General features: G+C 41.3%; 1 protein-coding gene across 1 annotated transcript; it reads right to left on the bottom strand.

The window, feature by feature from the left end:
* Positions 1-1,968: 1,968 nt before the first annotated feature.
* On the bottom strand, positions 1,969-20,040 carry LOC134490752 (hepatic lectin-like). Its single transcript, XM_063294002.1, has 6 exons — positions 19,893-20,040; positions 16,520-16,627; positions 9,354-9,395; positions 8,271-8,422; positions 4,469-4,581; positions 1,969-2,131 (listed from the first exon to the last, which is right to left on the bottom strand). Exons 1-6 carry the CDS (start codon positions 19,978-19,980, stop codon positions 1,996-1,998), a joined length of 639 nt encoding a protein of 212 aa, XP_063150072.1. The 5' UTR covers positions 19,981-20,040; the 3' UTR covers positions 1,969-1,995.
* Between the last annotated feature and the right edge of the window lie 4,752 nt (positions 20,041-24,792).

Here is a 24,792-nt window from a genome sequence, read left to right as displayed (position 1 = left end):
GGTTTGAGCAGGTTCAGAAGACAACAAAGATGACACTGGGACTTAAGGACATGCCATATGAGGGCAAGCTGAAAGAGGCTTGTGTGTTCAGTCTGGAGAAAGGAAAACTGAGGGGAGACAGGATACAGAATCAGTGTTCAGGCACATATAAGGGTGCCATAGGGAAGATGGTCAGGAACTATTTTCCATTACCACAGAACTGAGGACCAGAAGTAATGAGTATTAGACTGCATCTAACTAGATTACACACACACACACACACGCACACGCACACACACTTACTTCCTGACAGTAAAACCTGTTCAACAGTGCAACTGTCTACCTACAGAGGATGGAGGTTTTTAAGGAAAGGTTGGACAGCCATGATTTGAAGGTTGTGTAATTGTTTTTTTCCTGCACATTGAAGAGTTGAACTAAATGATCTTTGTAATCCTTTCCCACTTCGCAATTCCAACAATATGAAGGATATGGTTTTCCTTTTTTTAACAGCCCCAGTTATTGGTGATACTGGATATATATTAGCTAAGTTAGAAAATTAGTTTTCATTTTTATTCATTTAATATTATCAGCTTTCTCCACAAGGGATGGAGGAAAATTCATTTGGTCTGGGTTTTTGTATGAACTTATCCTCTTCACATCCCCTGCCCTTTTATGTAATGTGAAGCATACACTGACATCTTTGCTGTCCAGAATGTGATTTGCCATTAAAAGAATAACTATAAATGCATCTCTGAGCTTACACATATAAAGGAAATGTGTGCATCACCATTAGCTTATTTGAGGAAAGCACAGGTACACTCACATGAAGAAAAGGTGTCTAAATGTGTCAGCCCTCTCAGATAAACCAGGCAGGAAATGACTAGATGAGCTAATTCTATTTTATTATTAGGCTACATTAACAGAAACTTGCAAGCCTGAAAGTACAATTCTCCCACCCTTCCTTTTTACCACCTGCCAAGTTAGGGCAGATCCTTTCTAAGTTCTTTCTCTGTCCATTACTCAGTTGCAGGCTCCTCCTCGTTTTATCTGACTGTTTCCAAGCAGCATCCCTTCCCACCATCTTCCAAGGTCATTCTTACATTCCATCACAAAATATAAGTTTATTAGGAGGCATGCGTACAGCTTTGCAAAGTGTCTTGGAAAAGACGGGTAAGAAAATGACAAAGATTGAAATGGACAGACTTTGCCTGTCCCTCACACTTGAACAAGCATGATCTGTTTAGTGCCAACTGAGACAACCATTTCTAAGGTGATGTGCTGATTTCAAATGAAGATTTAAATACAATGAAGATCTGTTGTCGCTTAGGCAAGGATGTTGCTGCACTCTTAGTATTATTTTTTAAATTAAACAAGATCACCATAACTAATATGTGCTAAAATATTTTGTTGGCTCACAGGACTTTATCTGCTTCTTGATTTATCCCTGCTGGCACCAGTTTTCACAGCCCAGGTTCAGCCTTGGAACAGGATAAACAAACATAGATTCAAAGGCTTCTGAGCAGGTTCAGGGTGTATTTCCCTCACAATTATTACAGAGAATTTTAGATATTCCAGTGGTTAGACCAGTGTTTCTCAACCTTGGCAACTTTAAGACGTGTGGACTTCAACTCCCAGAATTCCCCAGCCAGCCAAGATTGAGAAACATTGGATTAGACTGAGAAATGGTCTCAAGTCACAGGTAATATTTCTAGATTAATGTGAGCCTTTTTATGGTTTGTGTGGCTGTGTGTGATCATGTGTAAATTAAGCCCTGCCATCCATCTGTTCAGAGAACCCTGGGATGTGAACAGTTATTTAACCACCATTACAAAGGTGGCTCCATCAAGAGACAGTTTAGATTACAGGCATAGCTGAGCATAGTTCTGTTCTGTTCTCTGTTGTGCTTGCTTTTTTTAAAATGGTTGTTAATATATAGCTGCATTTCAGCTCTCCAGAATCCTTGTGATTCCAAAGTAGGTGATTTCTCCCCCCCTCAATTTTTTTTCTCACGATTCTTCAGGAAGGCAAAGGTTTCTTGCACACATAAAAGCTTTTCAGGTTACAGGGTACATCATTCCATTCACCAGCCTCGTGAATCTGGGCGCAATCTTCTCCACCGCCATGGTCATTGGGTTCACCTTTTTTCCAATTCCTAAATAAGGAAGAGAGTCAAATTAGTCTGAGAGAAATTCAGAAAGAGATGTCCTTACTCTTCACCCACATCATCTTCTGCCCACCAAGTATAACCAACCTCAGAAGGTCTGAACTTTTCCAGTGGTGGCCGTGGGTCAGTTATGACATGTATATCGCACTGTTTTCCAGTATGAAACTTGAGGAAGTATAGACAGGCCTCTGAGGCTCAACAGAGTATCTGCCAGGTTGGGATTGGTTTAACCTTAGCATGGTAGTTACGTTATATATCTTTAGGCCATGCCCTGCATCTTATATCGTTGCCTTCTCCTCTATAGAGAAGGCTGTACCTTCATCCTACTCTTAGTATCTATGGCAGAGTAGGGAATTAGTGCTCTTTTGGATTGACAAATGTCAGCAGCACTAGCCATCATAATCAATGGTGAGGGATACTAGGAATTATAATTCAGTGACATCTGGAGGCTATTGCCTAAAGTCTTTTTCACACATAATCCCAATCTTGACCAGCTGCTTCTTGGGGATTAAATGCAAGTTATCCCATTAAAAATTATTTTGGGTGGCCACTGTCTCCCACAGTTGCCACCTTTATCACTTTCTCCACAGTACGTCTCACCCATGAACAGGTATGTCCCTAATGGTTGACATTATTGACCTCTTGTCAATGGCCAAGGCTCAGTAGAAGTCCACTGCCAACTACCTGAGTCTCCATGTTCTTCTTGTTAACACTGCTTGTTCAATTATCCTTTTAGGCGAGCTAGCAGTGAAAGGGAAGGTGGTTGACAAAGCAATGAATGCGCAACAAGGACAGTAGTGATGAATGAGTGGGTGGGTTCCAGATTTCGTAGGACTTTTAGACATGCCTCCATGCTTATTGAGCTCCATCCTGAAACAGGCTCAGTAGTTCTTCCTCACTGTTACTTATGCATCTGCATTCTTTCTGATCCCAAACTGAACAACTGCTTGAAAGGAGAGAACAAGTCAAGCGGAAGAAACATCTTTCCAAGCCCAATGCATCTGGGCTGCTTTGGCTATTTTCAGACATTAGGCCACTATAAGCATGGGCATGTTTACATATTTGCAAGTCTCTAGAGCTCACAGAGGACTTCCATCCACTCAGTGCTTGCCGTTACTGATCACTTTCCATTGCCTTCTAAACTCCTACTGGTAGCATGCTGGCAATTCTATATTTGGGCTACTTTATGTTATTGTGCCAAGCACTGCCCTGATGTGATCTCAGGAGCTGAGAGAGAGGCCAAAGAGCACAGGCTGAAGTAGCTATGCTGCCTAAATGGCTCATAATTGCAAGGACTGAGTTATGAAGCCATGTGACCAACAGGCTCACCTTGCATGAGTACATGGATGATGCCTTCATTTGGAAGAACTCATTGAATTGTCACTTCAAGCAGATCAACTACAGTATATATTGTTTATAGATTAGAGGATGATTGTGTTTTTTTCCAGTAGCTCTATAATGCATTGTTGATTAAGACTATGGTTAAAAAATAATTACTATCTTTGTCCCTTGATTCTGCCTGTTATTTGTCAATATTGTATTTGGCAGTGACAACATTACCATAAGTAACAGGAGTCAGATACTCATCTGAATACTTCATGGAAAAGTTCTGTGCAGGTGAAGTTCTCTCCTGATGTGTGTGGGTGTTAAATGGAGGGTATGAGGAAGACAACAGGAACATGGATTGAAAAATGTCCAGTGCAGCATAGAATTGTGTAGTATACAGAATGGCTAGGCAATACGAACAGAGGCAATTCTCCTTTGTGCAAACAGAGTCTCAGCAGTTCTTCAAAGCAGATTCCTCCCTATTCTTCTAACTTTAGAATAGCTTCTCTGCTGTTCTATCTGCAGTTCCTTTCCTTCTGGCCAGTGCAATGCCAACATTTTGGGACAGCAGACTTTTGGACTGCCAGGGGATGCTGCACTTCAGTTTCTGGCACCCACCACTGTCATCTTTATGGTTGGGGTTGCTGGGAGTTGTAGTTTAGCAACATTATGGGGAACAGATTCTCTACTCCTGCATCATAGTATAACAAGTGAACAAAAAATATAGAGATGCTTGGCTAAGAAGAACAGGAATGCTTAAGATATCGGTGCAGCCCTATATTAATCTTTTCTCCCAAGGATTATGGAAATTTTTGGTTTGGTGGCAGAGTTCATGTCTGTGTATCTGTTAGTTAGGGTGCCAAATATATATTTTTTTATATGGAAGGAGCTACATTAAACTCCTGTTTCTGCCTTTTCAGGATGGAAAAATCAGGAAATTTGTCAAGACACCTGGCTAATGGTACGATATGAGAAATGCACTGCATAGGCTTGTCTTACTTGAAGCTGGTTCTGTAGTCTGTGTTATCAACCCATCTCCACTGCCCTTCAACATTGTCATCACTGAGTCCAATCCAGTAACGCTCGCCCCTGGTTCGAGACTGAAGAAAATTCTAGGTTGCCAAAAGGTGGGGAGGGAAGATGGAATCAAAGTTATAACAGCAGCAGCAGCAGCAACAGTGTGTCAGAATGCTTAGGATGAACTGATCTGTTATACTTTTGTCCCGTATTCATAATGACTAACTAAAGTAGTATATTACAGGACCATCCTAAAGTGTTTATTCAAAAATATGTCTGGGTTAATTCAATGGCTGAGACTTTGATATGTGTGTGTAAGAGACCATCCTGGTAAGGCTTTGATTATGAAACTGCTCTGCCTCGTTTGTAGCATTTAACAAGGTCACTTGACAAACACCATCTTCCATCTGCAGCTTTCCTGTCTTTTTCCACCGCTAGTTCTATGTATCTTTCCTACCAAAAAACAACATGGAAGATAAATACCTCCCCCTGCCTTTTTTGGTAGGGAGGAGCCATTTCTCTGGAAATGTTCTAGCATAGCAGCCTTAATTATAGATGGTGAGCTGGAATACATTAGTGTGCTTTGAGAAACAAATCAAAATGTAAGGGTCGATATCAACAAATAATCTTCTCCCAGAGACCTGGAGCTCTATCACATTTCTTTACATCACACATCATTTACAAATGGGTATTTGTGGGTGTCCAGATGTTGTGAACTATAATTCCCAGCATCCTTCACCATGGGCCACATTGGCTGGGTTGCTGAGAGTTGTAGTTCAGCCAGACCTGGAGGAATGTGTGTTCCCATTCTTGCCACTGAGGTAGCTGCCTATTGCACCTCTGCATGAATCACAGCTTGGGGTTAGTAGGCATGCTTGAGCCAGCAGGGCCATTAAATGGATATTTCTATACCACCACTCTTTTTACTCCCTAAGCCATCAAAAGTAGTTGGAAGGCAATCTACGATTGTCTTTACTTCCACCAAATGTTATGAGCAAGGAAATCTCTGCCCCTCCTGATAATCTCAGCCTCACACCACACAAACAGAGAGACAGAAAACAACCCACCCACCCAAAAATCTTGGGCAATTTTTTTGTTTGTTTTAATTGTACTGAATTATTATCTTTGCTGTATGCTGCCCAGTCCTTATGGCGCTGGGTGGCCTTATATAATTTTGAAATAAATAAAAATAAATAAACCGAGCTGCTTGGTAGTTCCCAAGCCAGTCTGATAGTATAGGGAAGTGGGAAACTGGCAAAATTGTTTCACCCCTGCTTGTTTCTCTAGCTAGTGGCAACTGAGGGAGAACTGCAAAACTCTCAGATTAGCCTTCCTTTTACAGGATTTAAAGGACAGGATCTGAAAGGAGGTAAAAAGGAAGAGTTCCCTTTAATAGGGAAGTGGAGCCACAGTGGTTTGAAAATACCAACACAAACCCTAGGTTCTCAGTGGGTTTCTTTACAGTGCAGCTGAGCCAGAAATAAATCAGTTCAGTTCTCCAAGACTGAGGTCTAGCGTGGTTTCAAAATGGCACAGAAACCATATATGCAAGTACCGACTATCTACTAAATTTTCTGTTTGGAAGAAACAGACAGAACTGAGTTCAATGAGAATTGAAACAGGATATGTTCCTCGATGCTTCCAATGCAATGTTTAGAAGGATTGACAAATAGCATCCATACATATGCTGAAAGCATTGCTCATCTCTGCAGAGCCTTATTAAAACTGCAACTTTGTATGAGCTTTGGATCTTATTAAGTGCCCTGGCTTCCCCTAAGAATCTTGGGAAATGTAATTTGTAGTGGAATAGAGGACTTTCTGTCCCTTATTTAGATCAAGGAAACAGGTCAAAATAGCTTTCTCTTGTGAAGACAGTTGCCCCAAGTGGACATACCCAATTTCCTTTTGGGACTGAAGGGCAATTCTAGATGGGGAAAAGGTGGTCCCCCTTCTATCTTGTCTGATATCCTTCTTTTTTGGTTAGGATTACCCGGCATTTTCATTTAGTCTCAAATTATCCCCATCTTGCCTGTTTTAGCTTCTGATGAATCTTAGTTCCATCAGACTTGCAACATCACTCTGCATCATTATGGTGGGCTCTGACTGTATCTCTCTGCATAGACAGGCAGTAGATACACATAAAAGTATGGTCTCTCTTGTCACAGAAATAAATCATGATGAGTTGATTTGCCATGTCCCATGCCTATACCCTTGACTGGAATCCACAGAGAAAAAAGAAAATCACGTTTTCCTGACATTTCTTGGTGGAGAATCCAGTTTTAGAGCATCTACCCAAAGATTCATATTGATGGTTATGGTTGTTCATCACAGAGGCCAGCAACCTTTTGGTTATTCTTCTTGGACTATTTATTTATCTATGGATAGACCAGTATCATGGAGGGCAAGGCAGAGGTTTCATGCTATCACTCAAGGGGCAGGTCTGGAATTTCCAAGAAGTGTGTATCTTTGGGGGGAAAGGCTGTGTTTGGGCAGCTTTTTATTTATTTTATTTGTCATATTTACTATATGTAGCCACCCATCTCACATAAAAGTGACTCTAGGTGGTGTACAACACTTAATTAAAAACAGTAAACACATAAAAAGTAATCACAATTAAAAAACAACTATAAAAAGTTAGCTTTTGGTAAGGAAGGGTTGATGAGCTTTAAAGCTGGAGTATACCCTTTTCATTTATTTGTTGTTTTGCTTTGTTTATCTGCTCTCCAAATGATGCAAGCCATGTTGCTTTTTTTTTTTTTTTGGTGACATGCTACTGAAATTCAGTAGTGCAATATCTAACTTCTGGAATCTGCTTTCCAAAAATTAAAAAAAAAAATGTCTGGCTTTAATTAGCATGCTGATGTATCAAAATAATGATGAGTACTTAATACAGATCATCTTGCTTTGTTTGTAGATGCATGAGAGGACATATTGAAGCATATTTTACCTGCTTTATGTCTTCAGTGGGAATCAACTCCTAACTGTTTTTTCACCCAAGGGCAAAACAGCTAGGTTGTCCTTGAAAAAATCAAGGAATAAAAAAAGGCAGTGTGGGAAAAGTCCCTCACGGAATAAATTTGACAAAGTCTTGAGAAGCAGCAAAAAGATTTTATTAACCTTCTTGCAAGGACGGGTGCCCAGCCAAAATAGGCACACCCCTTCACACAAAGCATGCAGTTTTACTCCCTACCCCCGGCCGGTGAAATCCCTCCTCCTGTTCCCCATTGGACAGGTACTTAGGAGTTCACAGCCTGAGACGCCTTAGATTTTGCAGGAAGTCCCGCCTTTGTTTATATCTCCCATTCCTCACTTTTTACCTCCCCCAGTCCCCTATTTATTCTTTTCCTGATAAAGCGCTAGCCCCCTTGGAGTAAGTAGGTCAGGGTCTTGTCTGACCACAAAGTTCGCTAGAACTGGTTTTGAGCATATTTTCAGCATTGGTTAGGCAGCTTATTTCCTTTATACCTGCCCTTATGGAGATACAGTCTCCTGTTTCCCCTAACCACATATCCCGCATCCTCAATATACTGACAAGCAAGCCTAGCTACTAGAAAGCAAGCTTCAGTTGGCAAGTTACTGAAAAAGCAAGTTCTGTTCTGTTGTAGGCCTTGCAAAAACAACATCGCTATCCCACCTTTCTCACAGCAGTAATTTGTAACAGAGAAGTAGTAGGCAGGGAAATGTCCCCTCCCAACATTGCTATGGGTAGTCAGGGGTTGGTAACAACTTTTCTATGGGATATTTAAACTTACACCTTCCCCCACAAAAACACCAGCATCCTTACCTGTTCATATTGATTGGTAATGACCACCAATTCTGAATGCTGCTCTTCACAATGACCCTTAGCTGTGTGCCAAATGAGTTGTTGGTAAGAGAAGAAGTAACATCCACCATCAAAATATTCCCATTCTCTGCTTCTGGCTCCACATGGGTACACTGGCAAAGAGGAAAAGACTCAGAGTGAACCACTCTGTTTGTCACTGCAAAGGCTGTTCTTCAGGTTCAGAGCATTTTTTTTCAGACTTGATGGCTTTGTTTGCCAGAGGTTTTGTTCCAGATGTTTGCTACACTGCAGTGGCATTTTGGAAGCATGTAGTTAGTCTTCAGTAGGAAAGCAGAAAGCTAACTTTGTTGTAAGGTATGATCAGCTGGGGACTGGAAGGGTACTGCAGCTAACACCAGAAGCATTGTGAGTGAATAGAAAATAAAAGAATGTTCCCCTCTGAAAAAACTCATAGGAATAAACTTACTCTCAGTGAATTCGTTAGTACATTGAAAAGAGGAAGAAGGCACGCTAGGAATTTAGAAGTGAGGGAAACGTCATTGCCTTAGAGATGTCTGAACCACAATTTTAGAGGAAATAAATTATTGCCCTGGGCAGGGAGTTGGACTAAAAGACCTCTTCCACACCTAAACAACAGCTCACTGTGAAAAGCAGATTTTATGGAGGAATTTGATTCTCAAGGCAGTGACTGTGTTTACTCAATGGACTCACGTACAGAGGCTTAGAATGCTTACTCAATTTGCCAAGTTTTCTGGGATCACATGGTATGCAAAGAAATTAATTTTATTGTTAACCACCCAGAGTCCCTCCTTGGGAGGGAGATGAGTGGTGAAAAAGTTTGATAGATAGATAGATAGATAGATAGATAGATAGATAGATAGATAGATAGATGATAGATAGGAAAATGCAGCCTTCCATGGACCAGAAGACTTTCCTAATCAGTCAGACAATGATTATGGATATTTATTCTCCTCTCATTGTAGGAGGCTCCATTGTGAACTCTGATGGGATCTAATTCAATGAATATCCCACACAAACAACAGTTAGGGCCTGGAGCCCCTGGACTTCTTGAAAATGACTTACTGTCTTTGCTTCCTTGGCCTTGTTGCTGCAATTTGCTCCTTCCTTAAGAATAGAAATGTACACAATAATATTACTAGTTGAGAAGCAATAAAAACACCATACAGTATTCAAAAGAGATCTTAAGCACTCTGAAATAATCCAGGCCTGGAGCTAGCTTTGTAAGAAGTTTACAGTTCTACATCATATGTCTCAAGCCTCAAAGAAAAGTATCCTGCACGGATTACAGTCTCTCTGTCTCTCTCCACTCCCCCCACTTAATATATTTGTGCTTTGAAAAGCACATGGCTTTCAGAGTCGAATCCACTTAAATTGGGTTCTTTCATCCTCCTTGCTCTACAGAGCTAAAAGAAACACCATCTGTGGGAGACATGGAGTCAGTTAAAACACATACAGATGAATTTTGGGGTTTGTTACTGTGGGCTGATTTGCAGGTGTTTTGATGGCATTTACCAAAACCATAACTCTCTTCTGGGCAGAATATACTTTAAATAGCGGGTGGGAAAGTGAACTTGTTTTACAACTCTGTGACAGAAGCTGTGGTTCAAGGGTGCTGCTCAGATGGCCGCCCATGATATCTCAATGCAATTAATCTACCTCTTAATCTACCTCTTAAAATCCTCCTTGTCCTCCTTGCTTGGCCTAATTTATGTGTAATTTTAATCAGGATTTGCCTTGCCTAATTTATTTTATTTATTTATTTAATTTTTATCCCGCCTTTTTATTTATTTATTTGTTTGTTTGTTTTATAACTCAAGGTGGAGAACATACCTAATACAATTGTGGTTTCTTTGAATGTCCAAACCCATCCTATATTGTAACAATCCACAGTTTATTTTTTTCAGCAAATCACAATTTAAAATAATATGATTTTCTTGTGGTAAGCCATAGTATAACATACATGCACACAGATATATTGATATTTTCCATATATATATTCAAACACACACACACATATACACATACATGCATGCATGCATACATACAATATACTTGCATCACTTGCCACTGTGAGAATCGTACTCACTGAATAAATTTGACAAAGTCTTGAGAAGCAGCAAAAAGATTTTATTAACGTTCTTGCAAGGACGGGTGCCCAGCCAAGAATTCCAGGATAGAGTCACCCATCTCAAATGGACTGACTCTTAGTCTTTTCTTAGGAGCAATCCAGAGACAGTATTGTCACTAAAAGGGCTTGTGCCCATGTTAATCCTGCCTTTGGTCCTAGCCTCTCCAAGTGTCTTTTCAGCCTATAAAGAAAGGCTTTCACCCATTCTAAGAAACAGTTCACCCTAGGGCAACCCCCCTTCGGAGGTTCCCCTGGAGTTGAACTTGGTTGGTCTTTGGGTTGTCCTTTTGGCATACCACACATCTCTCACACACACCTGTTTGGCTTTCAAAAAGATTCCAGGACAAATAAATATTCTAGACACACAATCCCCTAAAGCATTTGTCCCATGTGACTAGATTGGTAGGTGTAGTTTTGGATTTATCTCCTGCCCTAGCAAAATACCACCCTAAGTAAGCAGGCTGGCCATCTCTTTGCCACCTGACCCAATTGCTTAAACAACAAGTCTTTTTCAAAATCCCAAAAATTGGATCAAGACTTTTACAGCCAAACCTCTAATTTTAATATATATATATAATGACTTAAAGTCATTTTTTTCCAATAAAAACAATATTATATACTTCAATTGCCAATATTTAATTCCCCAATAACTTCCCTAAAATCAAAACTTGTAAAACTAGAAAAAAAAGAAAGCATTGACATAAGAGTTTATCTAGTGTTTGGACTGTTTCCATAACCAAAATTGCTAAAACAAAAACAAAAAAACAAAATTCAGATAGATCATACCAGTCCATGGAAGCTCTACTCAAACCATACATTGTCCAAAATTTTTCCTCTCTCTCTCTTCTGTTTTTATCATCATGTGCCATGTTGAGGAGTGATTAAAATTTAACAAATTTCATCCATATAATCCATATAGAATTTATAAAAACACACACACTTTTTCTAAAACTGGAATGCCAGGGCAGGGCAGAGTGGAGCTGTGAGAGCTAAGGGGTGCCCCCCTTTCTCTGAGTCATTGCTTCTCTGAAACTGCCCAGATTCCCCCCCCCCCCGTTTCACAAGAGGAGTAATCATTTCCTTCTACAGCAGCAGCTGCAGAAAGAGACATCTCTGAAACTTAAAAGATTGTCCCTGATGTGTGTAAAGGTATTGTAAAAGGAAGAATCCTAAAAAAGATGGGGGAGTAAAGGATCTTCTGTAAAAGCACTGCCCCTCCTCTCTGTCGCCCTTGTCTCCCTCATCTCGATCCTCAAGCCTGTAACAAGCAGGCAAGAGGCAGACTGAAGGGCGGAGTTTGGGTGAGACTGGGCAAATAATGAAACACACATACACCTCAACAATAAAAAAAAAACAAATGGGAAAGGATCAACAAAAGCCTTTCAACTTTCCCATAATATGCATTCAAATTACACAAATCACAACACACACACTCACAAGACCAGAATAAATGGTGGATGCAGGCATGGCCAGAACCTGCAGCCTCCTAAGGAATAGACTCACACAGTCTCTAAACTCTCTTTTCACAACTCAAAACAGTTTCTCAACCTTACATGTACACGCACATTCAGACAGACAAATGGTCTCAAAAGGAAAACACCAACGTCTCAACAGGCTGTTGCCACATACAATCCATCACAGCCCTGCAGGAACACAGAAGCTCTTCCTCCCTACCTCTCAGCTGGGAGAAAGGAATGCTTTATTAAAAGGGCGATAGCTCCCATCAAGATGAATCTAGCCACTCCCATGCCTATTGGAGACGATCCACACTCAACTCCCCTATTGTGATTCAACTCAACTCCCCTCCCCAGAGAGCCTGCGTCTCTCCAGGTCCTTTCCACGGTGACTTCTCTAATGTCTCTTTTTTTGATCAGGGTCCAGCCTGCACCTTGCCTGTTGCCGTTGTTTCCCTAGCCCTCCATTCCATGGAATACCTCCTCGATCCAATATTCCAAGAACTCCCCCTGCCTCCCCCTCTTTGGGGCCACAAACCTAGAGCTAAAAACAAGGCATTTCATCTTTCTTTCTTTTTTTTCTCTCTCTCTCCTTCCTCTCTTCCTCCTGGGGTTGCCCTGCAAACACCTGTCATGTCCCCCGTATACATACATCGCAACGGGGAACATGCCTTTCCGGTGAAGGGGAGGGGGGAGGAAAGAATCAGTGCTAATCCCATAAGCACTGAAAGACAATGCAGATAAAGGACAAAGGAGCCATACCTTTGCCCTGACCTGGGAAGCCATCACCCTATCTCCCTGACATCTCTGCATTACCACGGGGGACACACCTGCTCCGGACACAGGAAGAGGACAGAGGTAATCAGTGCTAATCCCCCTGATAAAATGAGACTCCGGAATCGCCCCCTGATCGCCCATCGAGACTCCGGGTTCACCGTCGGTCAGGACTTTGGGACAATGGGGGGTGGGGAAGGATCAGGTCCGCACCGCGGGTATTTACCGGCTACCTCGCACGCCATGTGCTCATTCCCGTCTTTCTCCGTGTCTGATTTCTACTTTCTATTCTTAATAAACCAGATATCCTTAGCCCTGGCTGGTGAGTCTGTGTTTTTTCTGAATAAGGCAACCATCACAACACCCTGTTCATTTATGGGCTCTGCCAGCACCCCCCCCAACTTTTGTAGTTTTCTTTCAATATCCTCCCAACGTTTCCCTTTTCTGTCCTATTTCAATAACCATCCTCTATTCCTCCAATGTCAGGAAGACTGATAACAAAGTCTGAATAACTTGCCACCTTGGATTGTGGATTTGCATCAATCCAATCCACAGACTCTCAACTAAATCACAATCTTTGACACTTCATCCAACCTTCGATCCACATACAGTTGCCAATCCTCAGCTCTCTCGCAAACAAGACATACACGGTTATAAAATTCAAACATACTTATAAACATGGCAATTGTTTTTGGTTGCTTTCCCATCAACAAAACAAACTTGGGGCCAATGTGCACCTATGGCAGCCCAAAATATCTTCCGAAAAGACAATAAAAATCAAAACACACACACAAACGAACGACATGTGCATGCACAAACACACTCAAAAATAAACAAAATAAAATAAAAACTACTACTTTTCAATTCTAATTACTAGGTCTCCCCACAGGTCTCACCCTTTTTTTTTTCCCACAACCCCCACATCCTTCCCTACCTCTCCCATGGCTTGGATTGTAGGGTGGTGGTGACACTTCAACTTCCTCTTCTCTCAATCCTCTAATTTTGTAATTTCTTCCTAAAGTTCCTAACATCCACTGCATGCAAGGGAACCCTCACCAGACCCACACCACCAGGAGCCAAGGGCACCTGTTTAAATGGTGCAATGATTTCTGGCTGCGTGAACCTTCGGCCGATAGGTGAAAAGGTCCCTTCTCTACAACAACTTTCCATTTTCTTTATTAACTCTTCATTTTCTCCTGTGAGATTTCTGGTTTCCTTTGGAATTCCATTATCCTTTTCAGACCAGGGTTCCATTGGAGGAGCTGTCGCCACTACATTGTAGGGCGGCAAGTCAACCAAGGGGTCCCATTTTGTCAATTTCATGATTGAGTTGGTTTGTTTTCCTAACCATGCTGCAGCATATCTAAACTCCTCACTTCTCACTTTAGTCTCATTTATAGTAATTAAATCTTCACAAATAGCCAAATCATCAGTTCCATATGGTGGCCAAACAAAACCCCTAATCAATTTATACGTAGGCCATACTTTTACAGAATAATTCACCATGGTTTTCTTTTGTAAATTTCACTTTCTGACTTCCTTTAGTTTCTTTGGCCCTGAGAGGCATCATTAGGCTGGCAGATTTTACCCAACACAAAGCATATTTTGATCCCTCCTCTGTCCAAGGCTCCTTATTGTTAACATAGATGTTTAGGGCTTGTTTCACCCAGTCCTCCCAAGATCCAAACTTGGGCCACCAAACAGCTGTCCCTTTTATAGGTTCTTTGGTCCACACAAAACAACAGTACTGTATCATTTTCTTCTTATCCTTATCCCTTGTGCAAGACACGTGTTTCCAATTTTTCAACGTTACTCCTAAAGGACTATCTGGAGGAATGTTTCCCGGACTACCTTTCCTGGAGTCCTTATTTCCTGGAGACCCCGTCTCCCCACTAGGCCTAGATTTCCTATTCCCCATTCTGTCTGTCCCGAGACTTTGACTTTCACCCGTTAACCAACGCTTTGTCCTTCTCTGTTTCCCTCGCAGGAGAGCAGAACTGCAGATCCAGACTCCACAATCACTTCGTACACCCTTCTACATCTTATCCATTCACTTTCAAAGTCTCATAGAGGGTCTCACCCTCACAGAATGTCCAACCAGGGAAGTACTTAAGTCCAATTTTCCTGCTCTGGTCCCAACCACCAAGGTAAGTACTTATAGTCCCACTTTTCCTTGCCTTTGGCTCATGCACAAGGTCTGACTGGTCGCTGCGGTTATAGGTCTGGTTATCTTTTTCTCAGTGTCCTTTTGCTACTTCTCAAATAGGTTGAGTTTCCCTGGGATCCTTTGTCATTCAGAGACTCCAGACCACTGCTCTGGGGCAGGACCACTCATGCCTTCCCAGCCGTCAGGGCAGTGCCCAGAAGTCCGAAGACTTTTGAATCCCGGATGAGCCCCCAGTTGTGAGAATCGTACTCACTGAATAAATTTGACAAAGTCTTGAGAAGCAGCAAAAAGATTTTATTAACCTTCTTGCAAGGACGGGTGCCCAGCCAAAATAGGCACACCCCTTCACACAAAGCATGCAGTTTTATTCTCTACCCTGGGCTGGTGGAATCCCTCCTCCTGTTCCCCATTGGACAGGTACTTAGGAGTTCACAGCCTGAGACACCTTAGATTTTGCAGGAAGTCCCGCCTTTGTTTATATCTCCCATTCCTCATTTTTTACCTCCCCCAGTCCCCTATTTATTCTTTTCCTTATAAGGCAGCTAGCCCCCTTGGAGTAAGTAGGTCAGGGTCTTGTCTGACCACAAAGTTCGCTAGAACTGGTTTTGAGCATATTTTCAGCATTGGTTAGGCAGCTTATTTCCTTAACACCTGTTAATATGGAGATATAATCTTCTGTTCCCCTGACCGCATATTCCGCATCCTTAATATACTGTCAAGCAAGTCTAGCTACTAGAAAGCAAGCTTCAGTTGCCAAGTTACTGAAAAAGCTAGTTCTTTTCTATTGTAGAAATAACTTTTTTTTGCAAAAACAACATTGCTATCCCCCTTTCTCACACCAGAATATAGAAAAAGCCAGAAGCAGTAGAAATAGAGGTCTTATATTGTAAGTTTAGTTTTCCCTTTTTGATTTTTAAAGCAAACCTCACTGTATTAAATGAACAATACAGGGGCAAGTGAACTCCTCAACTCATTATGAACTTTTCAACTTGCCTCTGGCAGTTAGCCAAAAGCAGCTGGAATATGTTTGACTCAGTTCCAAATAATCTGTGTGGGCCTTTGCACATGCATATGGAATGCTTAATGAAGCAGTTAGGGGGTGAATCACATACTTAATGGAGTAGCTAAGGGGCCGAATGGGAAATAGCATGGAAGAGCCGTTTCCTAATCCGTTTTGTAAAAGAGTGATTTCACCCTTGATCAAATAAATCCATCTGCAGACCAATTCTTTGCATTGTATTTTATTCTGGTCAGGAAATAAAATGTCCACAACAATTGATTTATAAGTTCTGTATCTGAACCCAGAATCTTGGCTTATCTCTGGTTTATTTTTATGTCCCATTTGAGTTCTGACAGAATAGATGAAGGCAAAACTGACTGAATGAGCCTGATTATTTTACTTACCTGCATGATATTCTCTGCTTGTTCAGCAAACCATGATTAAAACAATTTCTAACTTAACCTTAAAGACAGTGCTGAGTTGTAAAATACAGTGATTAACTATAAAGCAGATACTTATATTTTGTCTCCTGGTGCAGATGGCACTGTATTGTACCAGGTCAGCTGGAAATTAATGTAGGTTTTGTGGGTTCAGTAACTTGATTCTTATAGAATACTAAGAATTTGAGAGAGTGCTAAAGCCACTTTCTACAACAGTTTTCCTGAAGCCCACAAAGTATTTCAGAACTCATAATAACTGATTTACCCTGGGACGCCACAAGCCCAAACAATATGATGATCAGCAGGTAAGAGAGGGCCAGAAGCACATAAACCACAGAAGAGGATGTCCATTTCCACCGTGTGATGTACTTGTCTTTCAAAAGAGAGAGAGAGAGAGGGAGGGGGAATGGGGAAGAAAAAGGAGAAGTTAGAATCTTGCATGAAAATTCTCTCCAGTATTTGTGTTTTGAAAACTGGCTTACATAATAAAGCCATTGCATAGATAATGCTTTGAACAGTGTTCCAGTAGTATTTCTATAATGTTAGGAACATGTGCACACCTATGTAGTCTTGGTGTTTTTTCCATAGTAAGAAGAGCCAATAATGTAGTCTTGTATATAGTAGATTGCTATGAGATATAAATAACCCAGCAATAATGAGAGAAAATATCAGTATTTATTCAGAGCTCTTAAAAAAAAATCAGACATAGCTCTGTGCTGAGCAGTGATGTCACCAAAGTAATATTTTCTGGCTGACAAGCTTGACTCATGGGGAATCATGTTACTAGTCTCAAATACAAGGTGTTTGTTATGATCTTATAATTTTTCTCTGGCTCAGAAAGTTAATCCAAATCAGAGGCAGATTGATACTCCTTGCTACAAATTAATAAAAACAAAAAGGAAACATGTCAAAAATACCATGGATGCCATATTTTAACAGCCATTTGCTATGTGTAAAAAAGTATTGAAATCATAGGCATTGGATGCTTTAATATAGACAGAATAATTCTGGTTTCACTACTGTTTGTTAATCTTTTACATTTAAATTCATCGTTTGTTAAAATTTCCAGAGTTTCATCAAAAACCTCTCAGTGATCTGGAAGCCATTAAATAGTATATTTCTCTTCAACAGACCCAGTAGGAATGCAATTAATTCTGCCTCCCTAGGAATATATCGGGACAGATATTACACCAGCCAAAGAAATCTAAGGACAACTTGTTTATCTTGAGGTGGTATCATGTCCCTTATAGCTTTAATTTTAGCCTTTTCAGGTCTCACCTCCTCAGCAATCTCTACATGGCCCATATACTTAACGGAGTCCACCTTAAATTGGGTTTTATTTTTGATTAAACTTAACATTTTTAGCACATGCTATCTCCAAACCCTCAAAAAGAGCAGAATTAATAGCAGTTAATTGGTCCTGAGTTAAAGGTTCAGCTGTATTTCTCGTATCTGCCCTCTGAACCAGTTGTAAAAATTCTCAAGCTTCCTGCCACAGTATTGGAAATGAGGATATATTTTTTACATGCAACAGCAATTTTGCCATTTTCCTTATGGCTTGACATTCTAAAACAATGGTTCCTAAACACTGCATAGGAATTTCCTCATATGCTCCCAGAGATTCATTGCTTTTAACTAATATATTCTTGCCTGGAAATTCACAAAACATTGTTCTAATGGCATGACATTGACCTGTGTCCCAGTATCTAATTTAAACTTCATCTGCAGCTCTTTTATAATCGCACTAGCATACCATCCGGTCTCCTGTCCTCTAGTATAAAAAGGGGTTTGTCCCACCACTTCCCCGGGTAACGAACTGTCATGGCACATTTGTGACAAACCTTCCCAAATGCATGACCATGCCAAAGCTGATGTCCTGCTCTATAATAAGGGCACATTTTATTTTTAAACCTTAATTTCTCAATTTCAGGTACCTTTTCTGGAGCTTTATCACATCATTTTTGTTGTAGCATATACTCTACACAAGTCCTTAGTAGATGCTGACATAACTTCTGCAGTTTGCAACTGTGCTTTACCATAGTGTATCTCAATAGTCTTTTCCAAAGTAAGGTCAGGCTGTCTTAAAAGTCTGTCCTTTATTTGCTTAAATGGTTCACTAAATACAGTCTTATCTCTTACCACATCATTAGTCATAGAACCAAACTCATCGCTCCTGGATTTTAATTTAAGTTTTATAACAAAATTCTCCCTAAGTTTGGGAATAATCCCAAAAGGAATAATTTTCAAACACAACATTTTGACGGTGAGTGCAGTATGTCCTAAACTTCGAAAGAATTTCTTCAATATCTTCTGGGCTTGCAATGTCTGAGTAGCCAAAAGTATTATAGACAGCTAAGGTTTGTCTCCCCCTGCCCCCCAAAAGTCTTGCCAAATAGCAACTTGTCATTTCTTAGAAGTATCTTCTGCCCCAATTGCAGAAAATTCTGTTCCCACTGCTTCCAGTTCTGAGATAAATTCCCTTGTAACATCAGTAGAATGGGAGGCCTAAGAAAATCCATACTCCCAAAGCCAATATTAAATTTCCAGTAGATGAGCAGAAGGTCCAACTTGTGATATCAGGTCACGTCTATCTGGAGCAAGGCATGGCACAAACCAAATCTTGTGAAGAAGATGTTATTAAAGAGAGATATGAGGCCAAGCAGCAAGGGAAGATGGGATATGGGAACTCCAGCCCCAGCAATACTTAGCAAATCGGCTAAATCATGGTACACTGAGGTCCATTAAAGGAAGGGACAACATACCACACTCACTATTTTCTAGTGGAAAACAGTATTAAGTGTATAGGCTTTTGTTTAAGATTAACATCTGCCCCTCCTGGGAAAAATATTTTTCCTGGAAGTCCTGGTCCTCTCCTCTCAGTCTTTCAAAAGTTCTATCCACCTTTTTTTTTTTTTTTAAAGTGCTATATGAAACACTTTACCTGTTCTTTTACCTGTTCATTTCTTGGCTTGTCAATTTAAACTAATTTACTTGGAAGAAATATTAAAAATGCAAATCTGCTCTGTTCATTAGGGAAAAGGGAAAGGGTCTTGGCAACATCACTTTTTAAATTAATGTTATTATGGTCAACTAATTAACAGAAGAAAAAGTGCTAGATACATGTAAGAGCATTAATAATGTAACTCAATGTAACTTCAAAGTTAATGAACTTATAATAAAAAGAAATGTAAGAAAAGATTTTTTTTTCTGCAGAGCCTCTTACTCTGGGAGAGAAAGATATTTTGAGATTAAAAGACTATGCACCCAGATCCTGAGAGTAAAGACCCCTGTCAGCTGAAGGCAGGCAACCAGGAATGCCTTGATCCAAGCAGGAGAAGCTATCTTCTCAGAATGTCTTGCCATTCAGAAAAACCACTTGGAATTAAATTGAGGATGAAGCCATTGCAGAACTGGGGGAGGCTAGCAGTAACCTTTAGATCATCCCAGATGATCCTGGAGCTCTTTCAATTAAAGCAAGCCTTCTCTAACCCTAGCGCTGACTGAGTTTTATGGTAAACATGCCATGGTACCTCTCCGTAGCCCAGGCAAACACAGCTAATATGGAGCAAATCTGCTATTCTAAACAAATTATTCAGTCTTCCCCCTACCATTGAGCTGAATCTATAGCAAGTATTTACCAATTGTTCTTGCTGGTATGTGTGTTCCAGTTTCTGTTAAATATTCTTGATCTTTGAATTCCAGCTCACAGTCATTAGTGGGAATCATTGTGCAACTGAGCTCATATTCTTGATGGGTTTTTATAGCTTGACCTGCAAATTGGGGAACTTAAATATAATATGTAAACTCCTTTTATTGCTGCTTTTTAGAAATGACAAATGAAATTTCCTTAGAATTGGGCTCTGACTGGGAAGGTTCTGTCAAGGAGCCTGAAGCACATTCTTGAGGGTTTAGCTGGGATGAGTTTGTGCATTTAACTCACAAGGAAGTAGAGAAGGTCCTTTGGACTGCAAGCCAGATTATCTCTTTATTAGATCCATGCCTCTCCTGGCTTAGTAGGGCCACTTGGGAAATGACTTGGGGTTAGGCCCATGATTGGGGTTAGCTTTCTTGAGGGACAGGGTGGTCCTACTGGCCTTAAAGGAGGCAGTGGTGTGCCCCTCCTCGGGAGGGCATCAGGGGATCCAACAGTCCTGGACAACTTTCATCTAGGCTTCAACTTTCCCTCAGAGAATTATGTTAGTTTGAATGTATCTCTTGTGGACATATATTGCTCTTCCTTATTTTACTGTTCTTACTGGTTTTAATGCTTATGTCACCCAGAGCATTTGGGGAGTTGGGTAGCCTTCTAAATTTGACAAATAAATACATAAATAAATCTATCCACATCACTGCCTAAAGAGCTTCAGGATTTAAGTTTCATCAGAACAAACCTTTAATCCTTTTTGAGGCCCTGCCCCACTTGCATTTAATCATGACACAGTCATGCCCTACAAATACAATTTTTCTGCCTTATTCCCATGATATTGCCCTTACCTTGTCCCTAGGCCATGGCTGATTGATTATGTGCAATCAAGTCAGTGTCAACTCTTAGCTGAAAACAAACAATGGATCATCAAACAAATCAACCCAGAGTTCTCACGTGAGGCACAAATGACAAGGCTCAAATTATCCTACTTTGGACACATGATGTGAAGACCCAGCTCTCTGGAAAAGGCTCTAATGCTGGGAAAGGTGGAAGGAAAGAGAAGAAGAGGATGACCAGCAGCAAGGTGGATGGACTCGGTTACAGTGGTAGTGAGTCCACTGTTGGGAGACCTGAAAGAACAGATTTGGGACAGATAGTCATGTGACTGCTAGGAGCTGAAAATGACTTGATGGCACATAATCAATCAGGTCTCCCCAAAATCACAGCTAGTTACTTTCGTGATCCCCTTTTCTCATACACATTTCATATGACTTGTGAGGGGCACACAAAGCAACATAGAGAAGCCCAGGCAGAACAGCCCAATTTGGTCAGACCCCTCCCCATTTCTGCTGGAGAGCCATAATTGGTGGTCTCCCCACCTCCACCCCCTGGTGATGGTCTGAAGAGGGCAGGCAGCAAAACCAGAGAAGTAAACTAATTGCTTTGGCCTTCAAAAATGACCAACACAAAAAATAACTTCATTCAGCAATGAACTGGAAGAGCTGCAGTGGAAGCAGGATAGCCATTGGCAATGGAGGCAGCAAGTAGTATTTTTTGCAAACTCAAGGATAGCATTTTAATTCAGTAGGAAAGGTCCTTAGAATTGCACCTTACCAAGATGATCACTTTGAGATCTTTGTCTGGCAGCTAAAGGCAGAAAATTAACTCCTCTTTTCCATGGACCTACTCTGGAATCTCCCTTCCTCCTGAAAGAAAGATCAACTATGCACATCCCAAGTATTACAGAGATGTCATATCAAGTGTTTAAATTCCAAGCAATTTTAGATACTGTCCCAAAGACATCCAATGTTTATGCTTACTTTTATGCTTACTTCCTCCTTAAAATTGTTGTGCAACAAATTATTTAAAACTGAACCAGTATGTTTTCAACGCAAATGAATAAGAAATCATTACCCATCTGTGCTTCTAGGAAATGTGATGCTACTCCATCAGCAGTTTTTCTAACTTGGGGTCTTCCGGATGCTTGAGTCTGCAGTTATCATCATCCCAGCCAGCACGCTAGGATTTGAGGTCTAACTCAGATAGAAGATAGGAGGAAGCCTATATCAAGCCAGTAGTATTTCCATACATCTTACTAGATGATGGTCAGGGGACAAGAAACCAAAACAATGTCCTGGAAGTAAAAAAATTACCTAAGAAGATACTATTTATAAGGTTTGGCTTCCTAAACCATGACCTACAACACTATTACAATGGACCTTTTGACAAAGATGTGCTGCACCTCATTAGGAGGAGGAAACATGTTTTTGGAAAGGGAATTACTAAGCCTTTTAAGAGGGTTTTAAACTGAATGTGGGAGTTGAGAGAGACATAGACGATGGACTTTGATCAGGCTAAGTTAGTTAGTATGAAGACAACAGACTGTGGACATGGAATAGCAATTAGACCAACTCTGACTTCTAAGAGATGTATTTTGAGGATGCCACCTTTACAGTATCAGGACAATTAGATACTTAAATAAACTTTTAGTGCAAAAACTATAAGAGTCTTGTCATCCCACAAATGAGGGACCTTGAGCTTTACCTTTCCCCCTCATCAACACTGACAGAAACCATCTGCAAAGAAAAGAGGAGAACCACTGTCTTGTCCCAGGCCTGACACACACACACAGAAGAACAGTCAAGGCTTTGCTTTGAAAAAGGCATACAGCAGCAGCAGGCAGAGCATGTATGCAGACATGCACACTCAGTCCCAATAAAGAAGGTTCCAAGGAATGGGCAGAAGCATAGTCAGGGCACAGCCCAGAGGTCATAGAATTGTTGTAGGTAGGCAGCAGGGCTGGGTTCAAGGCACGGGGTTTTCCAAGACGAGAGTTCCAGGCTCAATGGGCAGAGAATCCAGCAAGTGGGGCAGTTGTTCCCAGCAAAGGTTTGCCTGCTAGTGGTGGCTCTGAAATAGAGCCCCACCAGATGTAAGCAATCACTGGCGGAAACGCCCTTGCCTTTCAAGGAGCAGACCTCTTCTGTACAGCCATTTGCTCACCCCTACGTGCCTTAGGGCTGGGAGGAGGTCCTGGATCTGACCCCTCATCCTTGCTGCTCCCAGCTGCTCCACAGGCTCTGCGGCCAAATCAGTCTCAGGTATCTCCCTGCTGCTCTCTAAGGCAGGCTGCTGTTCCACAGGGTCCTCCTCCTCAGAGCCAGAGCTGGCCATAACAACCACAGCAACATAGTGCTTTCCACTCTCAATCCCCATCGGTTGTGCAGAAGGATACCATATCTGATGATATTGAAAGCCATCAAGGAGAATTAGGGTGGCAACCCCTGCCCCATACCAGTGCATATGGTATGGACAACAAATAGAAGGAACAGAAATCCTAACATGGGAAAGCAAATATGCTCTGCCTCTGCTGTCTAATGGGAACTTTAAATTATTTTATCCATTGTATGAAAGCAGTGTTGACAAAACCAGTAAAACTGATGTTCTCCAGGCAGAACCACAAAGCTCAAGTTCCCTAGTCTTTGTCCTTGAGGAGTAGAATCAGCCAAGAGCTATGAAGAGAGAGTCCCAATCAAGTTACACCATGCACACCAGGAATTCTGGGAATTGTGTACTCTACCCATCATGCCTGGTGAGACTTTGGTTGGAGAAGTGAAGCAGTCCTGTCAAAGTTGTTCAGTTCATTTCTATTGCTGACCACAGAAGGCAACTCTGCACAGAACCAACATTCCTGGTTTCAACCTAGCAGCATTTGAAAACCCAGTCCTGCTTAGTGTGCAACAAGACCCTATCCATTTTGTTCTCCTTGTTCCCTCAAAAATGTAAGGCTCTTCAGTCAGCCAAAAGTTGCCCATCCCTAAACAAATGATTAGGAATCTAATAAGTGTAATGATTGCCTATCCCAACAGACTCAGTCTCACCAGCGGTTTCTGAATAAAACTGATTTATTGAAAGAATAGTATGCATATACGAAGAAAGCTGAGAATAGGCAAAAGCGCGCCAAATACAAACTAAAAACCCGTGCCTCTAACCCGATCCCGCCCCTCGCCCCAGCATCGCCACCACCCCCTCCCGGGCATTGGCAAGCGTCACACATCGGCCTGGGAAAGCAACCTTGAATACATGTCATAACCCAAACACACATTCCTTCGGGGCAGCACAGAGATAACAGCCTGGCAGGGCTGAAATTCCCCACCCCGCGGAGGATAGGCACGGATCAGAAACACGACATGCGAAACGTTACGATGTATGTAAACCATTGGAACGATGAACATGACATAAGTGTTGCAGAGAAAACCAGAGGAATTGGCTCAAAAGCTGGCAATTGTAACTGGAATTATTATAATGCTTTATATTAACACATTTTATTTAAGACTTAAATATAAGATTGCTTATGTGTTTCTCAGAAAACGGGATGTGTGACTCTTTGTGTATGTGTGTGTGCACGTGCCTTTGAGTCAGTGTTGACTCCTGACGACTGCCTGCACTAGTCTCTGCAGTTTTCTTGGCAAGACTTCAGAAGTGGTTTGCCCTTGCTGACTTCCTAGGACAGAGGGAGAGTGACTGGCTCAAGGTCACCCAGCTGGCTTCATGCCTAAGGCAGGACTAGAACTCACACTCTCCAATCTGGTGCCTCGACCACCACACCAGACTGGCTCTCTTAGAATTCTACTCTGAAAAGAATTCACATTCTAAGAGCAAGCCACTTGGAAATCAGGGTGAAAGCCAGACTTTCTGCAGTAGTGATCTTTTCACAGAAAAGCCTTGTGAACTGAAGAAGACTGCTTCACCTGTCTCTGAACAAGGTACGATTGCTTGCTTTTGGCTTGTGATTCAGCCCATTGCAGCATTGCTCAATTTTTCTCTTAAGGATGCACAATAAGAGGAAGTCAGTATTGCCGAACCAGCAGTTATGACTCAGCCGTTTTCTT

The sequence above is a fragment of the Candoia aspera genome, chromosome 2, assembly GCF_035149785.1.
Source record: "Candoia aspera isolate rCanAsp1 chromosome 2, rCanAsp1.hap2, whole genome shotgun sequence".
Lineage (NCBI taxonomy): Eukaryota > Metazoa > Chordata > Lepidosauria > Squamata > Boidae > Candoia > Candoia aspera.
Note: the sequence above shows the minus strand (reverse complement) of the source record. Positions and strands in the feature narration are given on the sequence as shown.